The following is a 25,549-nucleotide window of genomic DNA, read 5'->3' on the forward strand; positions in this document are numbered from 1 at the left end:
CGTTTGTTCTGACGAGGAAAACAAGAATCGGTATTTGCAGTGGAAGGGCTACACTTGCAAGACGGAGGGGAAGGGGAGGAGAGGGAGGAGAGGGAGGGACAGGGACGTGAGTGCCGTGCTTCCGAGACGTTGAATGCGCGTTGTATGTGACACGCGTTGGCTGACGATGAAAACAGGAATTGGCGTTGGCAATGTTAGGGCTACGCTTGCGTATGTGCGTGGCCGTGCACACACACAGGTGAGACGGTGGTGGTGTCGGCCGTCAGTGCTGTTCGGGCCGCCACGACGACAGCATTTCGTGAGTCTGGCCGACGAGCCCCGCGCTTCTGCCCCACACCAGCGGCGCCACCCCTCGCTCACCAGCGGGTACCAGCGGCCTCTGCTCTGAGTCCTGCTTGGCGACTAGCAATGTGTGTGGTGATGCAAGCGACGGTGAGGGCGTGAGGCGATTCTGTATATGGGCCACGCGCTGGGAACAACAGGTGGAGGTGATGTGAGGCGCCGCACCAGTCACATGTGAAGTGTTGGGCTGCTGCCAGCCATTCCCAAGCCGCCACACCACCCGCACGCTTGTTGGGGTCTTGTAAACGTCACGACATGAATGTATCAAGGCTCAGGGCTTGAGACTATAAGTGAGCCGTCCCTCCACCCACATGTGAAATCTTGGGTTACTGTCAGCCATGTCCAAGTTGCAACATCACTCACCAACTTTGTAAGATTTTGAAAACAACAGAAACCTGGAGTTGCTGAGGCTATTAGAGCAGCGTTCTTCAAACTTTTCTTACTACAAGCCAGTTTTATGTTAGGCATTATCCTTACAACCCATTTGGAAGCTTCATGACAGTACTAAGAGCTGTGTGGCTTGTACTGTCTTGTTGATGTTCTGTTTCTGAAGGAGTGGCTACCCTTAGAGTGGTCTATCACAGCCCAGTCCTGGGGCGTGACCCGTACTTTGAGTACTGGGTTGTAGGGTCGTTCTCGCCTAGGGTTTGAGACTTTGCAACGTGTCTGTAAGTGACAGAACCTGTAGAGGCTGTGTAGCGTGTCGGATGCTTCGTTTTTTTGTGTGTGATCCCAGAGGTCATGAGTTATTACTGAACTGTGCTTGCTGATCCTCGTGCAGGCCAAGAAGTGTGCGTTCGGGGAAAGTCAAGCAGAGGGAAGAGAGGGTCGCCGCACAATGAGTTTTCTGAACTCCCTGCAGCAGGTGGTGGCGGGCGTCACCAGCAGCGTCACGAGTCTTTCGCTCTCACCAAAAAGGTTTCCGTTTGGACGTGAAAACAGCACCGGAGGGTCAGATGCCACCACAACCACGGCACCGCAGCATCAGTCACATCACCACCGCCCCGGAGGCTCCCCAAACCCGCGGCTCGGCCCCAAATTGGTGCCGACCCCAGGGGCGGCGGGGGGAGCCTCGCCTCGGCCACAAGGTCGGTGCAAGAGCTTCATGAACCACATGATGCACCCGCCGCCCATGATGCAGCAGCCCAAGCCCAAGAAGGAGAGGGAGCGGCGCCCCCTCCCCGTGCTGCAGTGTGGTGACCGTTACACCTTCTGGCCCGAGTACGACCCCAGCCAGACTTGGTGAGTGCCCCATTCTGCCTTTCCTTCCTGACCATTCGCCTCGAGGTCGTTATATTTTTTCCACTCATTGAATGCGTCATTCTCACCTTCATAATCGTCTTATTTTGACGACTTATCAAATTTGTTAGAGAACAAACACAACAAAAAGTTACACCTTCCTGACTATCAATATATTAGTGCAGCAGCCGTATAAAAGGACCCTTCTTATCGCTTTCCAGAGGGCCAGAGGGTGCAATGCCACAACACTGGAGACACCCTTATATGTTTCATAACAACAGCTGAGAGAAAAACGCCGTCGTTGTCCCAAAACTTTCCTTTTATGTAGTCAACTAAGTAGCTATCAGCTGGGAGTCTTTGGCAAGCTGGGTCTAGGATGGGGTTAATTTTGTCCACGTGTGTACCCTGAACAAAACATGCTATCAGAGTGGGACCATAAGATGTGCGTGTGGAAGGGACGCGGGTGACTGCTGCGACGAGGAAGTCAGAATATTGTGAAGAATTTCTCTCTTGGGCTTTTCAACGGTGTTCAGATTTAGATTCGAAAACAAAATGCTACTCCTATACATAAACCATATATATTATGGGTATAGAGGTGTATATACTTGATAATAATTGTTTATGATATACTGTGGGGAAGGGTTATGTACATGGGCTGTCTAGGGAAATGAAATGTCCCCCTGTACTAGGTTAGGTCATGCAAGGCTAGGTTGAGCTAGAAGTGAGTCGAATTATCTGGCGAAGTTGTTTACTGCAATAAGTTTGGTTAGATTGGGTTGAGACATATTCTAGGTGGTTTTACGGTAAAGCAGACAGATCGAAAGCTAAATATTTGATTATCGCCTGCAATGTGCTGATCCTATAAAGCTAAAGAGAGGATGCCCCAAAGAGTAATCAAATTTAGTTCCAAAGGTGTTTTGATGTTCCTCTCTTTTAGACTATGTTAGGTTAGGTTAGCTTAGGTTAGGGTAGGTTAGATTAGGTTAGGGTTAGATTAGGTTAGGTGAGGTTTGGTTGGGTTAGGTTAGGTTAGGTTAGGCTAGGTTCTGTCCACTCCTCTGGTAACGTCTTCGTATTCTCATGGTGTCGTTCTCCTCAGCGACAGTGAACGTGGTTGACGGGTTTATGTCACGTCATATAATTACAAACACAGCTACTACATAAACCCAATTGAAAACGAACTTCCATTACGTATTATTCCTTTTCTCCCTTTTGTAATTAAGTAATGTTTGGGTTTTGATGTTCTTACTTATTGGTGAATGGAGCACAACTACATTTTGGTGACTGTATAAGTAGAAATAACTCATGTGTTCGGAATTGGTCAGTGGGTGGAATTTTTGTGTGCTCCGGGAACTAGCGGGGAATTAACGGATAAATAATATAATAGCAGGACGTGTCGCTTATTTCCAGTAGTAATTTATTTCCCTTATCGCTGTGACATGCAGGCTCGGGAGTAAGTCAGTGCTGCTCTCTGAATGTCAGTGTGATGGGGAGGGTTTACGAGTGTGTTTGAGATGTTGTTGTTTTTTATTTATGTTGTCGTTTTATTATTATCATTACTCTTCTTCTTCTTCTTCTTTTTTTTTCTTCTTCTTCTTCTTCTTTTTCTTCTTCTTCTTCTTCTTCTTCTTCTTCTTCTTCTTCTTCTTCTTCTTCTTCTTCTTCTTCTTCTTCTTCTTCTTCTTCTTCTTCTTCTTCTTCTTTTATATTTTTTTTACGAAGAGTCACTATCCTATTTTAATTTGATGATCTGGTTGTGTTTGTTGGTGTTAGATGTTGACGTTTATCAATATATTTATTTACTATACATACTTTAAACCCATTTACACATCTTTGGTACATATTTATCATACTTGCATACTATTTTGAAGACGAGGTTCTGTCATATATGAATATCCTGAATAACGAATCAAATTTCTCCTCATAATCATCACACACCCAACATCTTTTGGATTTTTTTTTATATCATGGGGCACCAAGGAGTGACGAATACATAGGCGCTAGCCGTCACCCTTCTCAACACTCACGATGCAGCTTGCTCCCGCTCATCCGATCAAGTTCTCCCCTTAAAACCTGATATCTTTCACGTTTTACACGAGACACCAAAAAAGAGCGACTGTCTTTGTTGTGCTGCGTGGCTATGGTGAGGCGGCGCCATCAGCTAAGCGTCAGTCATCGCAAACCGAGAGAATATTGGTGCTCAGGTTTAGTCAGAGTGCTTTAGAGTGGTAGAGCCGAGCCTGACCTACTTACCCATGCACACCGTCCGCCCCCACCACCGGCCTGTTGCGACTAGGGGACGAAAGTGTGTGGGTGGACTACACGGTGCTGCCCTCGCCCGGCCTCACGCTGTTGAGGAAGGTTAGGGCAACACTGAGGGAAAGATAATATATTTTGTTAAGCCATTTATTTATTTTTGGCTGCACAGGAGAGGAAGCAAGATCGAATAGAAAATGTACTCAGAAAGGATACTCTTGCTTGGTAATATAGGAAGAAAAGAAGAAACCAATAGGGATTATCAATATAATTCCACCTTGATTCACCCTCCTGAGAGAGATAAAGTCGTATGAAGAATTGCAATATAAATGTGTTTGTGTGTGTGTGTGTGTGTGTGTGTGTGTGTGTGTGTGTGTGTGTGTGTGTGTGTGTGTGTGTGTGTGTGTGTGTGTGTGTGTGTGTGTGTGTGTGTGTGTGTGAGCCTGCTGTTCCTGCGTTTACCATTGAGAGGGATAAAAGAATGAAAATGAGGATTTAATTATCAGTCATCAATAGAAAATGAAATCTGGCAGGTGATATGCGTAGAGTGAATAACAGAATGGACAATCAAAGAAAGTAACAGTGTGGCAACCCAGGAAGTGTAGAAGTCAGGGCAGACAGCGCACCACGTGGATAGATTACATTATAACTTTTGCCGGAGCGGAATGGAGCACACCAGCATCAGACAGACGGAAGGGGAGAACGTTTAGAAAAGGCTTTGTCCTGCAGGGAACTAATTATCGCTTCTGCTGCTGCTACCGATGATGATGATGAGGATGGGGATGAAGACGATGATGATGATGATAAGGGGTAGCAAATGACGTCAAAGGGAGTAAAAAAAACTTCGAACCCGTGCTCCTCCGCGTCACAGAATCCAGAGACTTGACCCAAGATTCCACAGGGGAGTTAAGGGAGGCGAGGCGATCGTGTTGGGACTGCGAGGTGATAGTGAAGCTGAGGGAGGCAGATGTTCATTCGGCCTCGTCATCAACAATGTAGGACAGCTGCGGGGCGAGTCTTCATCAGGGTTTGTGATTGCTATGGGAGAGTCGTTAGGAAGCCACTGGTAGGTGTTATTTATGAGGGCTTTGTATGTTCCACTGTTGGGTCACCTGAGGGACGTAGACGCCTATGCATACAGCCCGTCGTTAGCATCGTCTAGGGGAGTTAGGGGCCGCGTTTCCGTCCTGGTTTGTGATTGCTGTGAGATAGAGGTCCATATTCTCAAACATTTCGGGGCTCACACATCCACATTTGGCAAGGCTTTCATAGAGGCTGCGGGTAGGTTCATGGGCAGTTGTATGGACCTACCATGCAGTGGTGGGCACCGCTAACCGAGAAGTTAGCTTCGCTAACTGGTAATCCACTAACTAAAAAGTTAGCTTCGCTTACGCTAAACCGATAAACTGATAAAGAAATGATTAGAAGCTAACGCTAACCGCTAACCGCTAATTTTTTTCTATGGATTTAGCTTCGGTTTAGTAAATTGGCTCTAAAACCCCGTCTGTCCGTTAAGGATGGTCTCCTTGGGTTAGCATATGACGCACCGGAAGTGCAAGACATTGGCGTTCGTCATATCTCTTGATTTAACGGCAAAGTACTTCTCCAGGTGGGGCCACGGGTTCTGGAACTTCTGGGACTCTTGGCCGTCAGCTTGACTGTCCTCCGCCTCACCCACAGCAGCTGCTCCTAAAACAGGGTCAGTATCCTCAGGTGGAACAAAAACGTCCTCACTCAGGTCACCTTCCATGACGTCGATAACTATAAACAAGGCGACAATAATGAACGCGACTACACGGTGACACTGAACAAAGAACCCAACAAACAACAATAAGAAGAGAAGAGAAAGAAACCTCCAGTTTATCCTAAAGCCGTATATTTTACCCAAGATTTGCCACAAATTTACGCATTTTTTACTTGTTGCCATAACTGAGGCTTATTTTTAATATTTTAAGTTTATTTCTTGTCAGGAAATGGAAAATGCATTATCCTAAAATATATATAAAAAAGTTTCCCTAATAATTGTCCAATTGTCTACTTTAAGGTGTAATTTTCCCCAAAGTGGAAGCCCTGGCAATTACTGCGCCATGTGGTTCAATTGGTGCTGTGTCTGCCCACAACGGAAAAGATCAAACCTGTATATATGATTTTTAGTGGACTTAAGTTAGCGGAGGAGGAACTACACTTAGCATAAGCTAATTGGTCCTCTAACTGTTTCCAAAGTTATCGAAAATGCTAATCAGCTAACGAAAAAGTTAGCTTCGCTATTTAGCGGTTAGCGGATTAGCGGAACCGTGCCCACCACTGGAACCTAGACATAGTTTGACAAGGCTTCTGCACCATGAATGTGAAATAAAACACTCATGATAACCCAACTATTCGCCTTTGTGGTCTTTGGAAATAGTTGTTGAGCGAGCCGAAAGCGTCTGAGAACACGGGTTAGAGAGCGAGATTTAAACAAATTACGTTAGGTAGCCTATAAGAGAATTGCTTCTGCTGAAGGAGGTCGACACCCTCGCTTTCTGCGTTCAGTGTGGAGGCCAGCTGTGAGGGGCGTCTTCATCATGGGCTGGGATTGCTCTGGGTTGGAAACGCATTAATTGAAAGCTTTATTAAATGGAGGTTAGATAGATGTATGGATTGGAGGGGATTTGGTGCGTAACTCATTCTCAGGAGCTGCCATGTGTAGGTCGTCCGGCTTCTTATATTCTCCTTATGCCTTTGTGTATCTTTGTCTAGAAAGCTAACTAGGGAGAATTATTACATCATACTAGACTATTATACCATTGTTTACACCGGGTTAAGAGTAGACACCAGCGTCGCATGAATACGGTGTGAAGGCCAACTGTACATAAGATGCGTCTGATTAGTGTGGGATATGTAGTGAGCCATGAACAGCCCTTTCACTATACAAGAACATCGTGCTGCTGTTTGGCTCGGCTGAAAGAAGCAGGACCATATCTTTAAACATTTCGGTGTCCAAGCACATATTTGACAAGGCTTTCGTAGAAGTTTTGGGCCTCTCCAGGGGTAGTTTTACAACCCTGGTGGCAGCCTGACCGTTCTTCTGTAGCCTACCATGAACCTAAACATAGCACTCATTAGAACCCGATTGATCTCCTTTTCGGCCTTTGGAAACTAGTTGATGTGAGAGGCGGAAGCGTCAGGGAATAGCGCCCGTAGACACCCTCGCCGCCTGTAGCGTCATAAAGGGCAGCTGGAAAGTCATCATGAGTTTTAAATTGCTTTAGGATAGGAAGTTTCAGATAGTTTCTACATTATGCAACATATGTCTCTGTTTGTATCAGCTTAAGGAAGTATGTTATCTCCACATATCGTTTGTATCAGCTGAAGGAAGTATATTATCTCCACATATCCTGTGACCCAAGAGAACAGCGTTGAGGTGCGTCTTCTTCCACGGAATGTAAATGCCGTGGGAAAGGAAATGTTACCTTTCATGTACCTTCCTGTGTAACGAAACCCAACTACGTTTAGTCTGCGTCGAATGTTTTCCTTCCTAAAGAATCACCGTTGAAGTAGCCGGTGGTGTTGTTGGTGTTGTTGTTGCTGGTGGTGGTAATGGTGCGTGGTTAAAAAATAAATAAATAAATAAAAAAATAAATAAAAATAAACAAATAAATAGAACAAAATAACTATATTAGTAAAAAAGAAAGTTAGTGGGATAAAGGCAGTTAACTATCCCTGACGACATTGTAGTTTAAGATAAAGTTTACCCATACAACTAAGAACTGCTTCCAACCCAGTCACGTGGCGTTCCCTTTTTGGCGGTCGTTCTCTTACCTGTTGGGGTGATCCTCGAGCCGGGGTTACGTGAGCAGGGACTGAACGAGAGGGTGAGGCGCCTCTTCAGCAGGGTTTGTGACTGTTATGGGGTAGTGAGGAAGCCATCGAGATATAACACTTACGAGAGCTTTGTTTGTTCCACTGTTTGGGTCAGCTTAGGGGTGCAGATGGTTGTATACACCAGTCAGAAACACAAATACAACGGCAATGGAATATCTGACTGGTAGCACAGCGTATCTTCAACCACTAACCTAAATCAACGACCGTTAATTTTAAAGTCAATGCCGGAGTTGTCGGTTGAGTAGATGGCACGGCTCACATGAACACACACACACACACACACACACACACATACACACAAACACACAGGGGACCCAAGACGTCGGTGGTTGATTCCTGTGTCCTCGTGGATAAGGGCGCTAAGGAAATTGGAGGTAGAAGGGGGCAGGGGGGGGAGGATGAGACAGGCAGGCGGGGGGAGGGGGGGGTAGAGAGGGGCGGGCCACATGACACGTGACGCAGCCCGCGGCAGGCAATCCATCAGCCCCGGGTCGTATTGATCAATTATAGTTCCTTTGGTGACGAAATGAGACACGGGAGGCGAGACCCAGCGGGCAGACGAGGGCGAGTCAGGCCAGGGGAGGGTCCATGGTCACCCCCTCCCCCCCCACGCTCCGCCCGCCCATCTGCCTACTCCTGGGACCTTGTAAAGTGTAAATTGACCAAACAGTAGTCATGTGTTAGGGGGAAGGGAAGGGATTTTGGGTATGGGTTTGTTTGTGTGTGCGTTGAGGGTGGTGTTTGTGTTTTTGCGTGTTTGAAGGACGTGTGTGAAGGACGTTTGTGTGCGTGTGGGTGGGCGGTAGTGTGTGTGTGTGTGTGTGTGTGTGTGTGTGTGTGTGTTTTGGGGGTAGAATGGGTGCTCGTGTGCGTGTAGGGGGAAAGGGGGTGTTTGTGTTTGTTTGTTTATTTGTTTATGGAAGGTGGGAGTAGTACTTGTATTCGGATATTATTTTTGAGGGTACAGAGCACCAAAAAAAAAAAAAAAAAAAAAAAACCCAGCTGGCGGCTCATAAATACCTTTTTTATTTACTTGTATATTTAACTTTTACTTTGAAAGATTATACGAGCTAACCAGACACGACCCAAGCGGCTGATGAATTATGAATGAAACATGAGGCAGCTCGTTATAATTAGTTTTTTTCTTTTTTACCTGACGAACCAACCAACTCTGCCTTAGGGGAGTGATGGCCTGCACGTCTGCCATTAATTGCCCAGGATGTATTGCTGTCAAAGTTTGCGCCATAATTAAGGAGGGTGATTGAAGACGGACTCCCTCACCTGATGGATGGATGGCTACTAGGAAGCGCACCCAATCTTGAAACTATTAAAACACCCACAAGCCTGGCTCCATAATAAATGAGAATAAGAAGGAAAGGAAAGACGAGGAAGAAGAAAGCAATAATGATGATAGATAACTTGCATGGACGGCCACCAGGAAGCGCACTCAGTCTGCAAACCATTAAAACAACCATAAGCTCCATCATAAATAAGAATAGGAAGGAAAGGAAAGACGAGGAAGAAGAAAGCAATAATGATGATATATAACTTGTATGGACGGCCACCAGGAAGTGCACCCTGTCTGCAAACCATTAACACAACCATTAGCTCCATCATTAATAAGAATAGGAAGGAAAGAAAAGACGAATAAGAAGAAAACAATAATAATGATAGAGACCTTGCATGGACGGCCACCAGGAAGCGCACTCTGTCTGGAAACGATTAAAACAACCATAAGCTCCATCATTAATAAGAATAGGAAGGAAAGGAAAGACGAGGAAGAAGAAAGCAATAATGATGATAGAGAACTTGCATGGACGGCCACCAGGAAGCGCACTCTGTCTGGAAACGATTAAAACAACCACAAGCCTGGCTCCATAATAAATAAAAGTTGGAAGAAAAATAAAGAGACGAAGGAGGAAATAGTAATGATGACTTATTAAGATACTTGACATTTTTGTAGCTACAGTAGAGGAAGCAACTCTAGGGCAAAAAGGGAAAAAACAAAAAAGCCCGCTAAACACTGCTCCTGTAAAATGAAGTGAAGAAGAGTGGCCAAAAAAGAGGTAAATTTCGGGTGGATTTCTAGTGCATACAAAACTTAACCTTGCTATAAATCAGAACTATAATTGCACTTAACAAAAAACTAAGTTACAGATGAACAACAACAACAACAACAACAACAAAATACAGTGGCAACACAGGCATTACAGAAGTCAAGGCTGGCAGAGGATCGTGTGAAGAGGTGAAAAATCATTAGTACCTTTGCCGGAGCAGGATGAAGTACCCTAATATCAGAGAGAGAGAGAGAGAGAGAGAGAGAGAGAGAGAGAGAGAGAGAGAGAGAGAGAGAGAGAGAGAGAGAGAGAGAGAGAGAGAGAGAGAGAGAGAGAGAGAGAGAGAGAGAGAGAGAGAGAGAGAGAGAGAGAAGGGTGCTGCGAAATGCTATTGTCTTGCAGTAAACTAATCTATAATAATGGCTAGCTGATAATGAGAACGTCGGCTCGCTTTGGTAACAGTAAACGTTTGTGTTGCGTCCCGGATGTTATATATACTGATGATTCGTGGTGCGTTATGAGGCCCATGACCCTGTGGACAGCGTTAATGAGAAGATTGGGAGAGAGAGAGAGAGAGAGAGAGAGAGAGAGAGAGAGAGAGAGAGAGAGAGAGAGAGAGAGAGAGAGAGAGAGAGAGAGAGAGAGAGAGAGAGAGAGAGAGAGAGAGAGAGAGAGAGAGAGAGAGAGAGAGAGAGAGAGAGAGATTTCTTGACAAGTGCCTCACTGGTCACTGGCTTGTCCAGGTGCCGCCGCTGTCCACCTGAGCTAATCCCGCGTTGCCAACACCCGCTGCCTCCGCCCTGGCTCATCCTCGTTCTGCTTGCTCCTCTTGTCCCTTCCCCGCTGCTTCGATCCTCGTCGCAACAGGCACTGAGGCGGCAGCTGACCCGTGCCCCCCCGCCGGTGTCCGTTACGCAGGCCCTTGCTTGGCACATCCTCGCCTCTCGTGTGTGTTCTCCTTTATCTTGCTTTCTTCTTTAATGCGTCTCAGTTACACTCGTGCCACACTCACACACTCTCGGCTTTTCATTCATAATGGATTTTTCCCGCAAGTTTTCCATCAGAGTTGTGGACGCGCTACATGTATTATTCGGGTTAAAATGGCACAGATTGTTTGTATTGAATATTTCACTTGAGTTGATTTTACGTTAGTTAGCTACGTTGTTATATTTGTGGTATAATAACTGTGACAACCAATATGATCGTTACCGACGTTATAGTTCTTTTTTATTTCACTCTATCACTACATCGGTGGTAAATCAACCTTGACAACAAATTACTCTGTTACCTACATGTTTCTAAGGCCTCTGAAGCTCCAACTCGGTATATGTTTTCCCTCGCAATCTCCTTACACTACCACGGTCATGTTGCACTGAACTCGTTGTTATTCACTAATTTCGTGCCGAGGCTGTCAGCTCCGTCCTGCGCCGCTGCCTCCCCCGCCTCCAGACTCATGAATCCATACAAACATATCAAATGGCGTGTGGTGTCTTTAATTGGGCGCATTATTAATCAGTAGCTGTTGACCCATTCCATTAATATGTGAGCAGTGAAGCAATGCCATTTGTCACTGCATGGCTTGATAGTGTAACGTGCTAATCAGTTGAAATATGATTCGCTTGTTATGTCGTTATGAATGCTGTAATCACTGCGTATGGCTTGTTAGTGTTACGTGGTCATCAATTCTAATATGAATCACGTGTTTTGTTGTTATAAATGTTGTTTGTATACGTTTGCTATCCTCTCCCTTGTAAATATATATAACCTTGTTGTCGGAGGCTTACGTTATGGGATCGGTAGCACTTTTTACTTACAATCCAGGACTACAAACCTCGCCTCTTAGCCTGTTCTTATCCCTTTGCTCATCATTACAAGTGCTCTGAACCTCTACCATGCGGAGAGCCACGTTCAGCTCTCAGTAACTCAGAGTTTGATCATCCACCAGCCTGTTGTTCATGCAGGTTGCCCGTGTGGCTGTAGATGCGGTGATAGTGTACTAATAAAAAAAGTTTAGATTTGAAAAGGCGATAGGCAAAAGCTGGTTTACAAATAGTGTAGTGGATGAACTAAGCCGTTGTATGGTTACTGCATGCACGATTTTAAGTCCGAGTATTCTCTGACGCTTCTCCTCACATCAACTATTTCCAAATTCCGAAAAGGAGATTAATCCGGTTCTCATGAGTGTTGTTTTTTCCACGTTCAAGATTTAGAAGCTTTGCCAAACTACCACCATGCAGGCTCATAAGGCTACTCATAGGTATGCACACAACTCATAGGTACGAAAGTCTTGCCAAATGAGTGTCCTCCTGCACTGAAATACGTAAGAATGCGGGTATTGTCAAGTGGAGGCTAGGTAGGTTTATGGATGGGAAAGACTGATGGTGAATAACTGGTTTTTAAAGAGCTGCGCATGAAGAAGCTGATTTTCCTCTTGCAGTTTCCTTATAACCTTGTGTATCCTCGCGTGTCTGTTTTTATCTTCGACGCTCGGCCCCTCGAGAACTGAGCCGCCCTTCCAGCAACCTCCACCAGTCACTTCCCGTAAAGAATTTTGACACTGATATTGAACGCATAAATTTATCGCCTGAAGGGTCTCGCGTTAAAATGAGGAAGGAGGAGGAAAGGAAGAGGCGATGATGATAAAGAAACAAACCCTTCGTGCACTAGAGGAACGATGTCACATTTATACTGCTGGTGTAAACGATAGGTATTGGTATTTATCTGTTTATTTATTTATTTGTTTATTTACTTATATGTTTATTCATATTTACGCGCCCTTTCACGCTTGATACTCTACTTAGGGACAAGGAAAATATAATTGAGTACAGCATCGACATTACTTTCACAGCTTTGCAATGTGTGTTCTAAAGTATGCAGTATAGTTTTGCATGTATATATTTTTTCTTCTTTTGTGGAAATTACTACAGAAAAAAATATTGTATAACCTCTTTTTCGATCTTTTTTTTTTTTTTTAGGGGTTATCATGACACCTGTGGAACTTTATCTGGTCATTCTTTTTCGGTATCTTCCTTTGTCTTTATAGCAACGCCATTCATTATCCCATTTTCTTTTGTTCAGTCCTTGGTCGTTCTCTCTCCTTTACTGCAATATTAATTAAAAAAAAGCGTTAGTGCTGCAAAGTTATGGCGTGAGACTTGTATAGGTATGTTGCGCAATACGGTGGTGGGACAGAGCTGTGACCTACTCGTTGCGACCTTCCCGTTGTTGATAAGGGAACAGGATGCACAACACGGGGCCGCGATAACTCTGCTCCGTGACATTTTTCCGTCGCGCTGTTCCGCCACTCCCGGACATTGCCACACCAACAAAAAGTGCGTCGTCAACAAGTCTCGCATCCGTGTATTACGATGTTATTTACCAGCCACGTAGCGAAATGGTGGTTTTGTCTGTTTTTTTTTTTCTTGCGTTGTTATTTACCAGCCATACACGTAGCAATATAGTAGAGCTAATTGTCTTCGTTTTGTCATTTTTTTTTATATATTGCTTCGTTGTTGTTTTCAGCTTACGAGTGGAATGGGTAGTAATCGATTTTCCGTTTTAAGAATACGCCACATCTTGCTTCAAGTGGCGAGGAAAACAAAAGAAGGGTAGAGCAAAAAGAAGTGATATTTGTAAATTCGGTACCTTCCTCAACGCACACCTCGCTTGAAATGGCGAAAAAAGAAAAAGCGATATAAGTAAATTCGGTAATAGTAGGAATTGACTTCTCTTTGGGCCACTCTGTAATCTTTTTAGGAGCAGCAAGTAGTGGGCTTTTTTTTCTCCTTTTTTTTGTGCCCATGAGTTGCTGTAATAAAAAAAAAAATCGATTTCCTCTTTTCGGCACCTTCACAACACGTTTGAAATGGCGAGAAAATCAAAAGAGTAAAATAAAAAAAAGTTGTATTAGTCAATTCGGCTCCGCTCACCAGTAATATCGCAGTGTCACGCATCACCTGATCCAAATAGGGCACGCTCGCCAACTTGTACGCGCTCTTTCAATTCCATTTCCACACAACAAAATAAAATACTCAGGAAAATTGAGCTGAGGAATATATAAATAAAATGTTGTCAAAGTTAGGAATTTTTTTTTCAGTAACGGAAGCAGCATATGTGCAAAAGAACAAAAAAATAAAGGAGCCCGCCAAGAGATGCTCCTGCGAAAACAAGGTAGTTATTCAGGCCAAAAGGGAGGTGGATTTCGGTTGGAGAAGTGTCTTGATACTCCCCACTTGGAGGAATTCATGTCGTAGGCAGAAGGAAATACAGACAAACGAAGGCCGCTCCAGAGCATGATAATCCATATTTTGACAACGTTTCATTTGTACACCTCAGCTCAATTTTCCGAGGGTAGTGTTGTTGTTTTTTCCCTGGTGTGAGTGCTAATTGGAGTGGTGCTTACAACCTGGGAAACACCTCATAATACCGCCGTTTGAATCAGCACTTGATTAAATACTGACGCTGATTGCAGAGGCGTGGCGGCACCTGCTGTGTGTTCGTGCAGACCAGGAGCGTTTGAATCCTATACCAATAGTCAAAGAGTTTTCTAATCATGTGATATTCTTTAACCGTATAAATTAATGACTCTCTCAATCGTTTGATATTTCAAGTCCCGACCCAATCTCTCAATTTATAAGATAATTAATCCTCTCATAGTTTGATACTTTCAGTCCTTGTCAAGTCTTTCAATATATAGTTTAATGATTCTTTCAGTCGTTTAATATTTCCAGTCTTGTTCATTCTCTCACCATGATGATGCATTGGCCCTTATATGCATGAGTTGAAGCGCTTCGATGCAGTACGCGTATAGAAGGATCTCGTCATGCAGTTTTTATTCACCCAAACTGACGGTGACCCAGATTGCTATCTACCACGTTTATGCCACGCCACTGAACAGCTATCAACATTTCTCGTCATGACTGCAAGACACTTTCAAGAGTACTGCCTGGTCCTCAATTTTGTGTATCAGTAACGTAAAAGTGTTTCACCCGGTGGTACCCAAGGAATAGATCTCTCCCTATAGGGCCAGTTACATAGTCCAACACAAGTAGTTCGCAAATTCCCAAATCGAACACAAAATACTACAAAAATTCCTTGTATATGTAATGTTTGCAGTTGACGTAGATGGTGAGAAATTTGAATAAACCACACAGGAAATCTCAAGTATCGGGTGTTGAGTAGTAGAAAACGGACCATTATAGAGAATAGTTAAGTGTGGGTGCTTACACTGACACTGTAATGGGGCTATTACACTGGGCAAATTTTCCGTGGATCTTCAGTCAAACCACGATTTCCGCTGGCGTGGTTCTCATATTTCCGTGGTTTTCTGACGTGTCCACGATCTTCCAAAGCTACGGTAGATTTCACCGAAGGACGACGGTATTACTCACCATCATCATCAGCAGAAATAACACGAAACAAATAAGAACCACGCTAGCGGAAATCGTGGTTTGAATGAAGATCCTTGAAAAATTAGCCCAGTGTAATAACCCCTTTAGACTATGAAACTGGACCTTAGTCAGGAACTTACCAGTTTATTCCTCTCCACCTCACATTAGCAAGTCTAGACACATGACACACGGCTGCATACACGAAGGGAGTTGATCTCTTGCGTGACAGGAAACCACCATTAACTATCAAGAACAATGCCAATACATGAGCCGGTCTATACATGCAAGGCCGTGGCGGAAAACCGATAGACTTACTGCCTTCAGCACGCACACGGGTCCCGCCCATCACCTCACCGGACCGACCACTACGTGTTCACAAATAGATAACGAAATGTGAGATGGCGGAGGCACGCAGCTGTTTGTACTATCAAGAGACTGAAAAACAGGTCGCGATAGACAAATATTTGGGTCTCTACTTCAGCAGCTGATAACTAAATGCCGGGTAGAGGGAAGTTTTGAGTGGGGTCGTGAGGGAATTGCAAATAAAACAATAGTCGTAGTAAGAAAAAAAATACTGATCCAACACATCGGATGTTAGGCGCATATTCTCAAGTATCTCGGGCCTTACATACCCACTTTTGATAAGGGTTTTGTAGAGATTGTGTTAGTATTTCCACGCGTAGTTTGTGAGGCTAGTAAAAGTTTGAAAAGGCTTTGCACCAGGAACGTGAAAAAACACTCATGAGAACCCGACCCATCTCCATTATGGCCTTTGGAAATACTTTTATTGTGAGAGCCGAAAGCGTCTGAGAATACGGACCGAATTACACTAAAAAAAAAAAAAAAAAAATCCCACAGCAAAACATGAAGTAATATGAAATCGCAGTAAACATTTTCCATTTATATAGTTAGAATCATCCTTTATTTATAGCTTTCATTCACTTTCCTCTATACCGTTCATAAGGTGGGCGAGAGTGCTATGGGTGGGCACCTATATATACACACACATTTCACCCTTTCACCCTCGTTAGCCTCGCCATCACCTCATCCCCTCTTGCTAATTATCGAGGCCCTGTTTGAAAGCCATTATTCCCGCTGCGTCTGTCTTGTTAAAACTACGAGTGTGTTCATTTTTAAAGCGAGCAGGGTTCCTCAGGCGCGTTTTTTCTGCGGTTTCCAGGGTTGTTATTTTTCGCTCTTGGTGTGATGTTGTGAAGGGTTGTGGGTGGTTATGATGGTGGTGGTGGTGGTGGTGGTCGGGGATCAGGTTAATATTAATGGAGTTTTTTATTGTTGTATTGTGTTGCGTTGCGTTGTGTTATATTAAAGTGTGTATGTGACGTGTGTGTGTGTGTGTGTGTGTGTGTGTGTGTTGGTCGCGGACTGACGAACTTCTCAAATGTACACACACACACACACACACACACACACACACACACACACGTCCTCGGAAAACAGAAAACGATAAGTTAGTTTAAAGTTTCAATGAATGGGGTGATTCGTTTTCCTGTTCATTATACTTGTTTAGTTCTGTTTCTCTTTGTCTGTGTTTGTCTGTCTGTCCGTCTTGCTGTCTGTCTGTCTTGCTTGGTGATTGTATGTCTGTCTGGGCATGGCTGATTGTCTGTGTATATGTTGGTTATTTGTTTGTCTGTCGGTCGGTCTGTCTGTCTGCCTGTCTGCTTGTTTGTAAGTTTGTTAATGCTGTAATACATAACTTAATTCTACATATTTATTTTCTTATACATTTACTTATTACATTTATATATTTACCTATTACATACTTAGTACATTTTATTGCACATCTTTATTACATATCTACTTTTTCATCCGTCATTCATTCACTCATTTCACCCAACCATTCACCCAGTCAGTCAGCCAGTCATTCAGTATGCTAATCCTTCATTCATTTATTCAGCCAGTCAGTCAGTCAATCAGTCAGTATAATCTGCTCGTTTTTTCCTTGTTTTTTTTGGCTGTCTTTTAATTTGTCAGTCAGTTATTAAATCGTTCTAGCTGTGTGTCTGTCCGCCTGTCAGTCTGTCTGTTTTTTGCACGTCATTGCCTAATTATGAATTTTCACGTTTAGTCATCATTGCACGGCTCAGGATTTCCCCTTTATTATTCCAATGTTCATATATATACTGTCTAACGGCTCACTGATCTCTCTCTCTCTCTCTCTCTCTCTCTCTCTCTCTCTCTCTCTCTCTCTCTCTCTCTCTCTCTCTCTCTCTCTCTCTCTCTTGTCAAAAGTAATATAATAAGATGGAGCAAAGTGATGAGGAAGTACTTAGAAGGGAGCTAAAAGGTGCAAAGGGCTGGAGGAGGAGGAGGAGGAGGAGGAGGAGGAGGAGGAAGGAGGAAAGTTAGAAAATAATGAGTGGAGGGTGACCAGGTGGTGGTGGTGGTGGAGGTGGAGGAGGAGGAGGAGGAGGAGGAGTGAGTAGTGAGAGAAGGGTTAAAAAGGGGAAGTAGAGAGAGAGAGAGAGAGAGAGAGAGAGAGAGAGAGAGAGAGAGAGAGAGAGAGAGAGAGAGAGAGAGAGATACTCCCCGCTTAACACATAGCTTGCCATCAACAGGTGGGGATTCTCTCTCTCTCTCTCTCACGGGCGCTCTAAATTCCAAACTGTTCCAGACTGACTAATCAGTGTGTGTGTGTGTGTGTGAGAGAGAGAGAGAGAGAGAGAGAGAGAGAGAGAGAGAGAGAGAGAGAGAGAGAGAGAGAGAGAGAGAGAGAGAGAGAGAGAGAGAGAGAGAGAGAGAGAGAGAGAGAGAGAGAGAGAGAGGCTGGCAAGGTTCATACACACACACACACACACACACACACACACAACGTATAGGAAAATATTGATCTACGCCAGAGCCATCGCTTCTTGAGGCACCATCATTAAATTGTTCCTCGTCTTCCCCCCTTCTCTCTCTCTCTCTCTCTCTCTCTCTCTCTCTCTCTCTCTTTTCTCAATATTAGCTCTACCTTAAAGTTGGCGTGTTCCTCTTTGGGAGAGAGAGAGAGAGAGAGAGAGAGAGAGAGAGAGAGAGAGAGAGTGAGAGAGAGAGTGCGAGAGAGAGAGAGAATGAGGAAAACGGACAGCCGGAAAACACACACACACACACACACACACACACACACACACGAGTTTAGAGAGAGAGAGAGAGAGAGAGAGAGAGAGAGAGAGAGAGAGAGAGAGAGAGAGAGAGAGAGAGAGAGAGAGAGAGAGAGAGAGCGCCCGGCTGACCGAGTGTGTGAGAGGATCAGAAAAAGAGCTTGGACGTGCGAGGGAGTGAGAGGAATGTGTGTGTGTGTGTGTGTGTGTGTGTGTGTGTGTGTGTTGGCAGTTTGGAACTCGTCGCAAACAAAGAAGAGAGACAACAAGATTTTTCTTTTAATTCAACTTTCTGCAAGTCTATTCAACACGGGGGGTGGAGAGAGGGGAGGGGGAGGGGGAAGGTGGGCAGGAAGAAAGGCAAGGAAGGAAATGCAGGAAGGAAGGGAGGAAGGAAAAGGAGGGATAGAAAAACGAGAGCGTGTCACAATGATTCGAGGCGCAGGGAAAGGAAGGGGAGAAGAGAGAGAGAGAGAGAGAGAGAGAGAGAGAGAGAGAGAGAGAGAGAGAGAGAGAGAGAGAGAGAGAGAGAGAGAGAGAGAGAGAGAGAGAGAGAGAGAGAGAGAGAGAGAGAAGGAGGCATGATTTTAGGGAAAGGTCAAGAAGGGAGGAAGGGAGAGAAAGTCAGGGGAGAGGTAGAAAGAGCGAAAAAAAGAGAGATAAGGTAGAGGAAACGTGGGTGGAAAATGACGTGGAAGAAGATTAAGAACGAGAGAGAGAGAGAGAGAGAGAGAGAGAGAGAGAGAGAGAGAGAGAGAGAGAGAGAGAGAGAGAGAGAGAGAGAGAGAGAGAGAGAGAGAGAGAGAGAGAGAGAGAGAGAGAGAGAGAGAGAGAGAGAGAGAGAGAGAGAGAGAGAGAGAGAGAGAGAGAGAGAGAGGAATTGGGAGGGAAATGGAAATGAAGGGAGGAACGAAAGGTATTAAGATTTTTTTTTTATTTTTACATCGTTGCCTGTTGCGACGGTAGGCATCTTCCTGGTGGGGCCTGATGGTCGGCCCAAGGCTTCTTCCAGGTGGGGCCTGATGGTCGGCCCAGCCCGTTCTGGCGCAGGCGAGTGTTTATAGTGGCGCCATCTTGCATTGAAGGAAGAGGAGGAGAATAAAGAGGGAGAGTGAGGCTGATGAGTATATATGCGACGGATGGAGTGAGGGAGGGAGATAAGAGGAGAGAAAGGAGATAGAGAGAAGGGGAGTTGAGTGCTGGAGTAAGGAAGAAGAGGAAGGGTGAGGATGACGAGGGAAGGAATGAAAATGAGGGAAAAGAGGTAGAAGGAAAGGGAGTAAGGAAGAAGAGGAAGAAGAGGAGAGAAAAGGAGGGGAAGAAGATGAAGAAGAAGGCTGAAAATGATGAGGTTTAGGTAGGAAGAAGAGGAGGGAGGGGATGGATGAGTGTAATTGCAAGTAATGCTGGGGAAGAATCAAAGGGCAGTAAGAGAAGAGAAAGGTTATAGCCAGGAGAAGAGGAAGAAGAGGAGGAGGAGGAGGAGGAGCAGGGAGCGTGAGTATGGTAGATGAGATGATTTCCGTAACCATAGATCAGTTATTAAAAACGTGTTAGTGGAAAAGGGAGAGTCATTTAGTTGCATTCTATTCCCATTGTAGGTGAAAAATATCGACGTGGTGTTTTGATATTGCCTAAAGAACGACGTGTTGGACCTGATGCGACGATGCTTCCCCCTGGTGGCCGACTCTAGAGGCTTTGTAAGGAGGTCCGTTCACGCAAAACACCCATAAAACAGCTAAATTAAAGAATGAAACGCAAAGGATAGACATAATCATTGCTATTTATTCAGATTATATGCTTTCTTTTGATTTTCTTTTCTTTTCTCTTTCTTTCTTTCTCTTTCTTTCAGTCATTCTTTCTTTCTGTTATCATTTTCTTTCTTTTATTTTTTTATTTCTCATGCTTTCTTTTATTCTCATTCTTTCCTTCTTTCTTTCTTTCTTTCTGTCCATTTCTCTTCCTCTCTCTCCCACTCTTTTCCTTCCTTTCTCCCTTCTTCCCTTCCTTCCTTCCTTCCTTTCTTCCTTCCTTCCTTCCAGTCTTTCTTTCTTTTTTATTTATTTATTTCCGTCTTTCATCCCTCCTTCGTTACTTCCTTCCATCCATCCATCCATCCATCCATCTTCTCTCTCTCTCTCTCTCTCTCTCTCTCTCTCTCTCTCTCTCTCTCTCTCTCTCTCTCCCACCCATCTTATTTACACACTGACACAAGCTCTGGGCGGCTGGGCACACAGATCAGTCAATCACTAGCCTGTGTATGAGAGCCAACCAGCCCGGCCATTCACCGCTGAAAAGTGATGCCTCACATTCTATTGGGGAAATTCAGACTCCTTTCAGCGGGGTGACGCATACGAGAAGTGGAGGGAAGAAAGGCGAGGGAGGTAAAAGCTGTGCCGGGAGTGAAAATGGTGAAGAGGATGAAAAGGTGGAGAAGAAGGAAGAGGAGGAGGAGGAAGAGGAATAAGGAGGAGGTGGTAGTGGTGGTGGTTTTGGTAGTGGTGGTAGGTGAATGTGAAAAGGAAGATAAATAAAGAAAGAGGGAAATAAGAGAAAGAGGAAGAGGTTGGATAGAGGATGATGAGCGGGGATAAATAAGGTACGTCGCTGGAGGAGAAGGAGGAGGAGGAGGAGGAGGAGGAGGAGAAGGAGGAGGAGGAAATCATTTACACGCCAAAAAAAAAAAAAAAAGAGAGAAGAAAGAACCGGAGTTGACAAGAGCAATACAAGGAGAATAATGACGAAAAGGAGGAGGAGGAGGAGGAGGAGGAGGAGGACTGGAAAAGTATCATGAGCATAAGAAAGTGTGTAATGAGAATATAAAACGAAGTAGGAAGAAGAGGAGGAGGCGAATAATGAAAAAAAAATGGAATAATAATAATAATAATAATAATAATAATAATAATAATAATAATAATAATAATAATAATAAGAAGAACAAGAAAAAGAAGAAGAAGAAGAAGAAGAGGAAGAAGAAGAAAAGGGGGAGGAGGAGGAGGAGAAAAGAAGAAAGAAAAAGAAAAGGAAAAGAAGAAGTAGAAGAAGCAGAAGAAGAAGAAGAAAAAGAAATGATGATGATAATTATGGCAATAAAGATGGAGATAAGAGGGTAAAAATAGCACACAACAAGGAGGAATAGGAAGAGAAGCAGGAGGAGGAGGAGGAGGAGGAGGAGGAGAATGCTTGGAAGAAGGTCAAGGAGGTATAAGAATAACTGGAGTCTGAAGGAAAATAGGAAAGGAGGAGAAGAATAAATAGGAAAAAATATAAGCTTAAAAATAGGACGGAGGACGAGAAGAAAAAGAAGGAAAACAGTAATGATAAGAAGCTGAAGAGGAAGAGGAGGAGGAGGAGGAAGAGGAGGAGGTGGAGTAGGAGGAGAAAGAAGGTGTTGGAGCATGAAAAATGAAGAGGAGGACGAGTAGGAAAAGAAGAGGCGTGGATGAAGAAGAGGAGGAGGAGGAGGAGGAGGAGCTGTCACCTTTTGCTCTATTGTCAACGGGGGTTTAAAAAGCTGGAGTGGGTCCTTGTGTCTTCCTCTCCACGTAATGATGTTGAGCTTGGAGGAACGAGAAGAAGAGGGAAGAAAAAAGATGAGAAGAAAAAGCAAGTGTTCTCTTCTCTTGTACACGAGAGGAAACTAAAACTAAATCTGCCATATCTCTCTCTCTCTCTCTCTCTCTCTCTCTCCGATGCGGCATGTGAGGTTGTAATAATCCGATTCATGGATAACCGGTCTCTGTATTGCATTTAATAGAACGCTAACCATTTTGCATATATATCAGATCAGCTAGCCGGCCAGTAGTTGCATTCTCTCTCTCTCTCTCTCTCTCTCTCTCTCTCTCTCTCTCAGGTGGGTGGCGCAGAGATACGAGTATGTTGCGTGCTTAGTTCGAGCTCCCTTCTCTTGCAGCGCCATCTCCCGGAACGCTCGCCACAGTCTTGGAGTCAGCTGAGAGCAACGTTGCCAGATTGTCATACTCAGCCGCTTATGTTTCCCGACTTCCTATCCCAAAACTGTCTTCTGGGCTCCAATAACAAAACTCATTTATAGTTATCGTTGAAATAGTTATATCCTGATGTTTCTTAGCAATAGTTAGCGTCAAAAAACGGTAAATACTATGCTCTGAGTACGATAATCTGGCAACGATGGCTGAGAGTAGCGGAGATAACCATAGGAACGCCCTCCCCTTTCTGCGGTATTTATGTCTATTCTTGTTTGGATCGGGACTTTTTTCTTTATGTTTGTTTTCCCCTTGACTGCTTCCTCTGGAGAGAGAGAAAAAAAAAGGTGTTCTCTGCATCGCTTTTCCATTTTTCTTTTTTAATTTCAATACTAATGGACTTGTATATATATATATATATATATATATATATATATATATATATATATATATATATATATATATATATATATATATATCTTTTTTCCTTCTTATGTTCGTTCTCCGAAAAGTACGCCCACTGTCGGGTTCTCGCCGCATGATTATTGAGACATAACTTGTTTTCTGTTGAAGTATTATGCATGCAAAGGACTTTATATTAGAATCACGTGCTCTTAGTTTTCATTTACTTCACTGCATCCTATACTCCATGTTACTTTTATTATTGTTATTATTTAGATCCTTGAAATAGCGTTAACCCGTCCGCTGCGATTGGCACGGATTTGGCTTTCATTGGTAGCCTGGCAACATACACTCCCAAGCCTTTCTCTGCCTCTGTGATGGGTAGTGTAGCGTTTCCCATGTGGTATTGGTGTGCTGGATATTCCCTCTCAAGGTGCAGGACTTTACATTTTTCTTCATTGAATTGTAGCAGCCTCTTTTTGATCCATTCCTGGAGCTTGGGAATGTCGTCTTATAGGAAATCCGCATAATAAAGACGGATATTGACCCAAACGGTGTCTCCTCGATGAGCGGACACGGGTTTATAAAAATAATAGACATTAACAGTAACGTAATAAGAGTAAAAAGGGAGGGAGGGAAGGACAAAAACAATACCTAATGAGTTGACAGGTGGTTGCTGACCTTCACTAATTGATCTGTTGAATGTTACTTCTGCATCTGAAGAGTGCCAATGGAGACTCTATAGCACACTGATCCCCCGTAGTACTCCTAACACGATCGAATCCCTTTCCTGCGATGGAGTCTGAAGGGCGGCTGAAGACCTACAAAGTGTTAAGCCAGGCAGAAAACCATTTCCTCTCTTCATCTCCGACAGACTCCGTACCTCTATCTCTGTCTGTCTGTCTGTTTGTCTGTTTGTTTGTTTGTTTGTTTGTTTGTTTGTGTCTGTATATCTGTCTGTCTGTCTGTCTGTCTGTCTGTCTGTCTGTCTGTCTGTCTGTCTCTCTCTCTCTCTCTCTCTCTCTCTCTCTCTCTCTCTCTCGTACTACTCTTTCTCTTCTTCTCAGTGTTTTCCTTCAGGTTCAATGAACTTTTTTTTCATATATTCTTCTTAAAAAATCTTTTAACCTTTCCCGTTCGTTTTTGTGACACTTAAAAAATAGAAAGGAGATTTTTATTCAAGAGTTGGATGTCACTGACTTTAATTTTCTTTTTACATAGTTTCTCCACTTTCACCTTCCGGTTCGTTGGTCTGGTACAGAAAAAAAAGCAAGACGATTTATTTTCTCAGAACAGGAGACATTTTCTCTCTCTCTCCCCAACTGCCTCCTTTTCTTTTAGAAGCAGCACGTAGTGGTGTATAAAGTCTATATATATATATATATCTATATATATATATATATATATATATATATATATATATATATATATATATATATATATATATATCCTAAGATCTCCTTCTCGCCCTATTTTCTGCACTGGAGCATTCATCTCATGTGAGGGTGGGCTCCACACACACAGCCTTTTTGGACAGAGTAGAGTCAAAGGCTTTTCGCCTTATCAGTTCCCCTCCTTTTACTGGCAATCTTCCTCCTCTTAAATTCCGCCACAGTGTTGCTTCTCGTTCTCTCTTCTATCGATATTTCCATGCTAACTGCTTTTCTGAACTTCCAGACTGCATGTCTCCACCCCTCCCGCGGCGCCGCACACGACTTTGTACTCTAGCAGCTAGCTCATTCCTATGCCACACAGATTCCCTATGCAAGGGTTAATTAGCATCTTCATTGTTCCATCCCTTTCGTTGGTAAACTCTAGAAGCCTCCCTTTAGTGAGTTTTTTTGTGTGTTTCCTCCTTCCAACGACTCGAGAGCCTTCAAGAGGGGAATATCAAGACACCTCACCAAATGAATCTGACACTCCTTTTGATTTCTTCTACTTTTTTCTTTGCTTTTCTTCGCTTAGTGGACTTTTCGTGCCCTTGAGCTGCCTTCCTTACTGAAAAAGAGCATTACTTTTATTATTCATTGAGAGAGAGACTTGCAGTCCCGAGTCAACAGTTCAGTCAACACGGGAGAATGATTCTTTTTAGGGCGACGCGAGAGTTAATGATATGCAGATCACCCATTTAGGCAAGAATGTGCGGGAAGAGAGAGGCGCTGGGGAGAGGGCGGGCTGGCAATGAAAGGAGGGCATAATGAAGAGAAAGGAGAAGGGAGTGAAGTCGGAGAAAGGGAGTGATTAGTGTGGGGAACAAAGTCTTGAGTGAGAGAATGTTACCTTTGACGGTGTGAGAATGGAGGCGTGCAGGTGAGGTGATGGTGAGGGAAAGAAGAGGTGAAGAAGGTTAAAGAAAGGGGTGAAGGTGGGACAGCATGGAAGAAGACGTAGAGGAGGTAGATTGAAGAAGGGGAAGAAAAGAGATGAGGTAGAGGTGCACTGAAGAAGGGGAAAAGGAAGTGCAAATGTATCGAAAGGAAGAAGAAATGAAGCGTAAGCGGAAGAATAAGTGGAAGAAGGTCGAAGAGGTGAAAGAAGAAGTGGAAATGGATCGCGATGAAAGTATAGAGGTGGATAGTGGAGAAGGAAAAGATATGCAGGTGGATCGAGGTGGAAGAAGAGGTGGAGGTGAATGGCAGTGGAATAACAGGCGAGGTGGATCGAAACAGAAGTGGAGGAGGTGAATGGAGGTGGAAGAAGAAGAAGAGGTGGTGGTGGATTGAGGTGGAAGAAGTAGATGTGAAAAAGTGAAAGGGAATGGAAGGCAGAGAGGGAGCTGGTGACGGCTTACATCAGAGAGAGAGAGAGAGAGAGAGAGAGAGAGAGAGAGAGAGAGAGAGGCTACAATGGATGGCCAGTTGATAAATATCCGTATCCGTTCCATGTCCGTGTCAGTACCAGTCACAGGCCCATTGCTCTATATATTTATCTCCTCCCTTCCACTCTTTCTC

General features: G+C 44.0%; 1 protein-coding gene across 1 annotated transcript in view; it reads left to right on the forward strand.

The window, feature by feature from the left end:
* The first annotated feature begins 1,456 nt into the window (after positions 1-1,456).
* LOC127003279 (BAI1-associated protein 3-like) overlaps positions 1,457-25,549 on the forward strand; it is a 317,122-nt gene continuing 293,029 nt past the window's right edge. The window contains exon 1 of the mRNA XM_050869734.1: positions 1,457-1,584. Coding sequence (XP_050725691.1) covers positions 1,457-1,584 — 128 coding nt within the window. The remainder of the gene's footprint in view (positions 1,585-25,549) is intronic.

Source organism: Eriocheir sinensis, chromosome 3 (genome assembly GCF_024679095.1).
Source record: "Eriocheir sinensis breed Jianghai 21 chromosome 3, ASM2467909v1, whole genome shotgun sequence".
NCBI classification, from domain to species: domain Eukaryota; kingdom Metazoa; phylum Arthropoda; class Malacostraca; order Decapoda; family Varunidae; genus Eriocheir; species Eriocheir sinensis.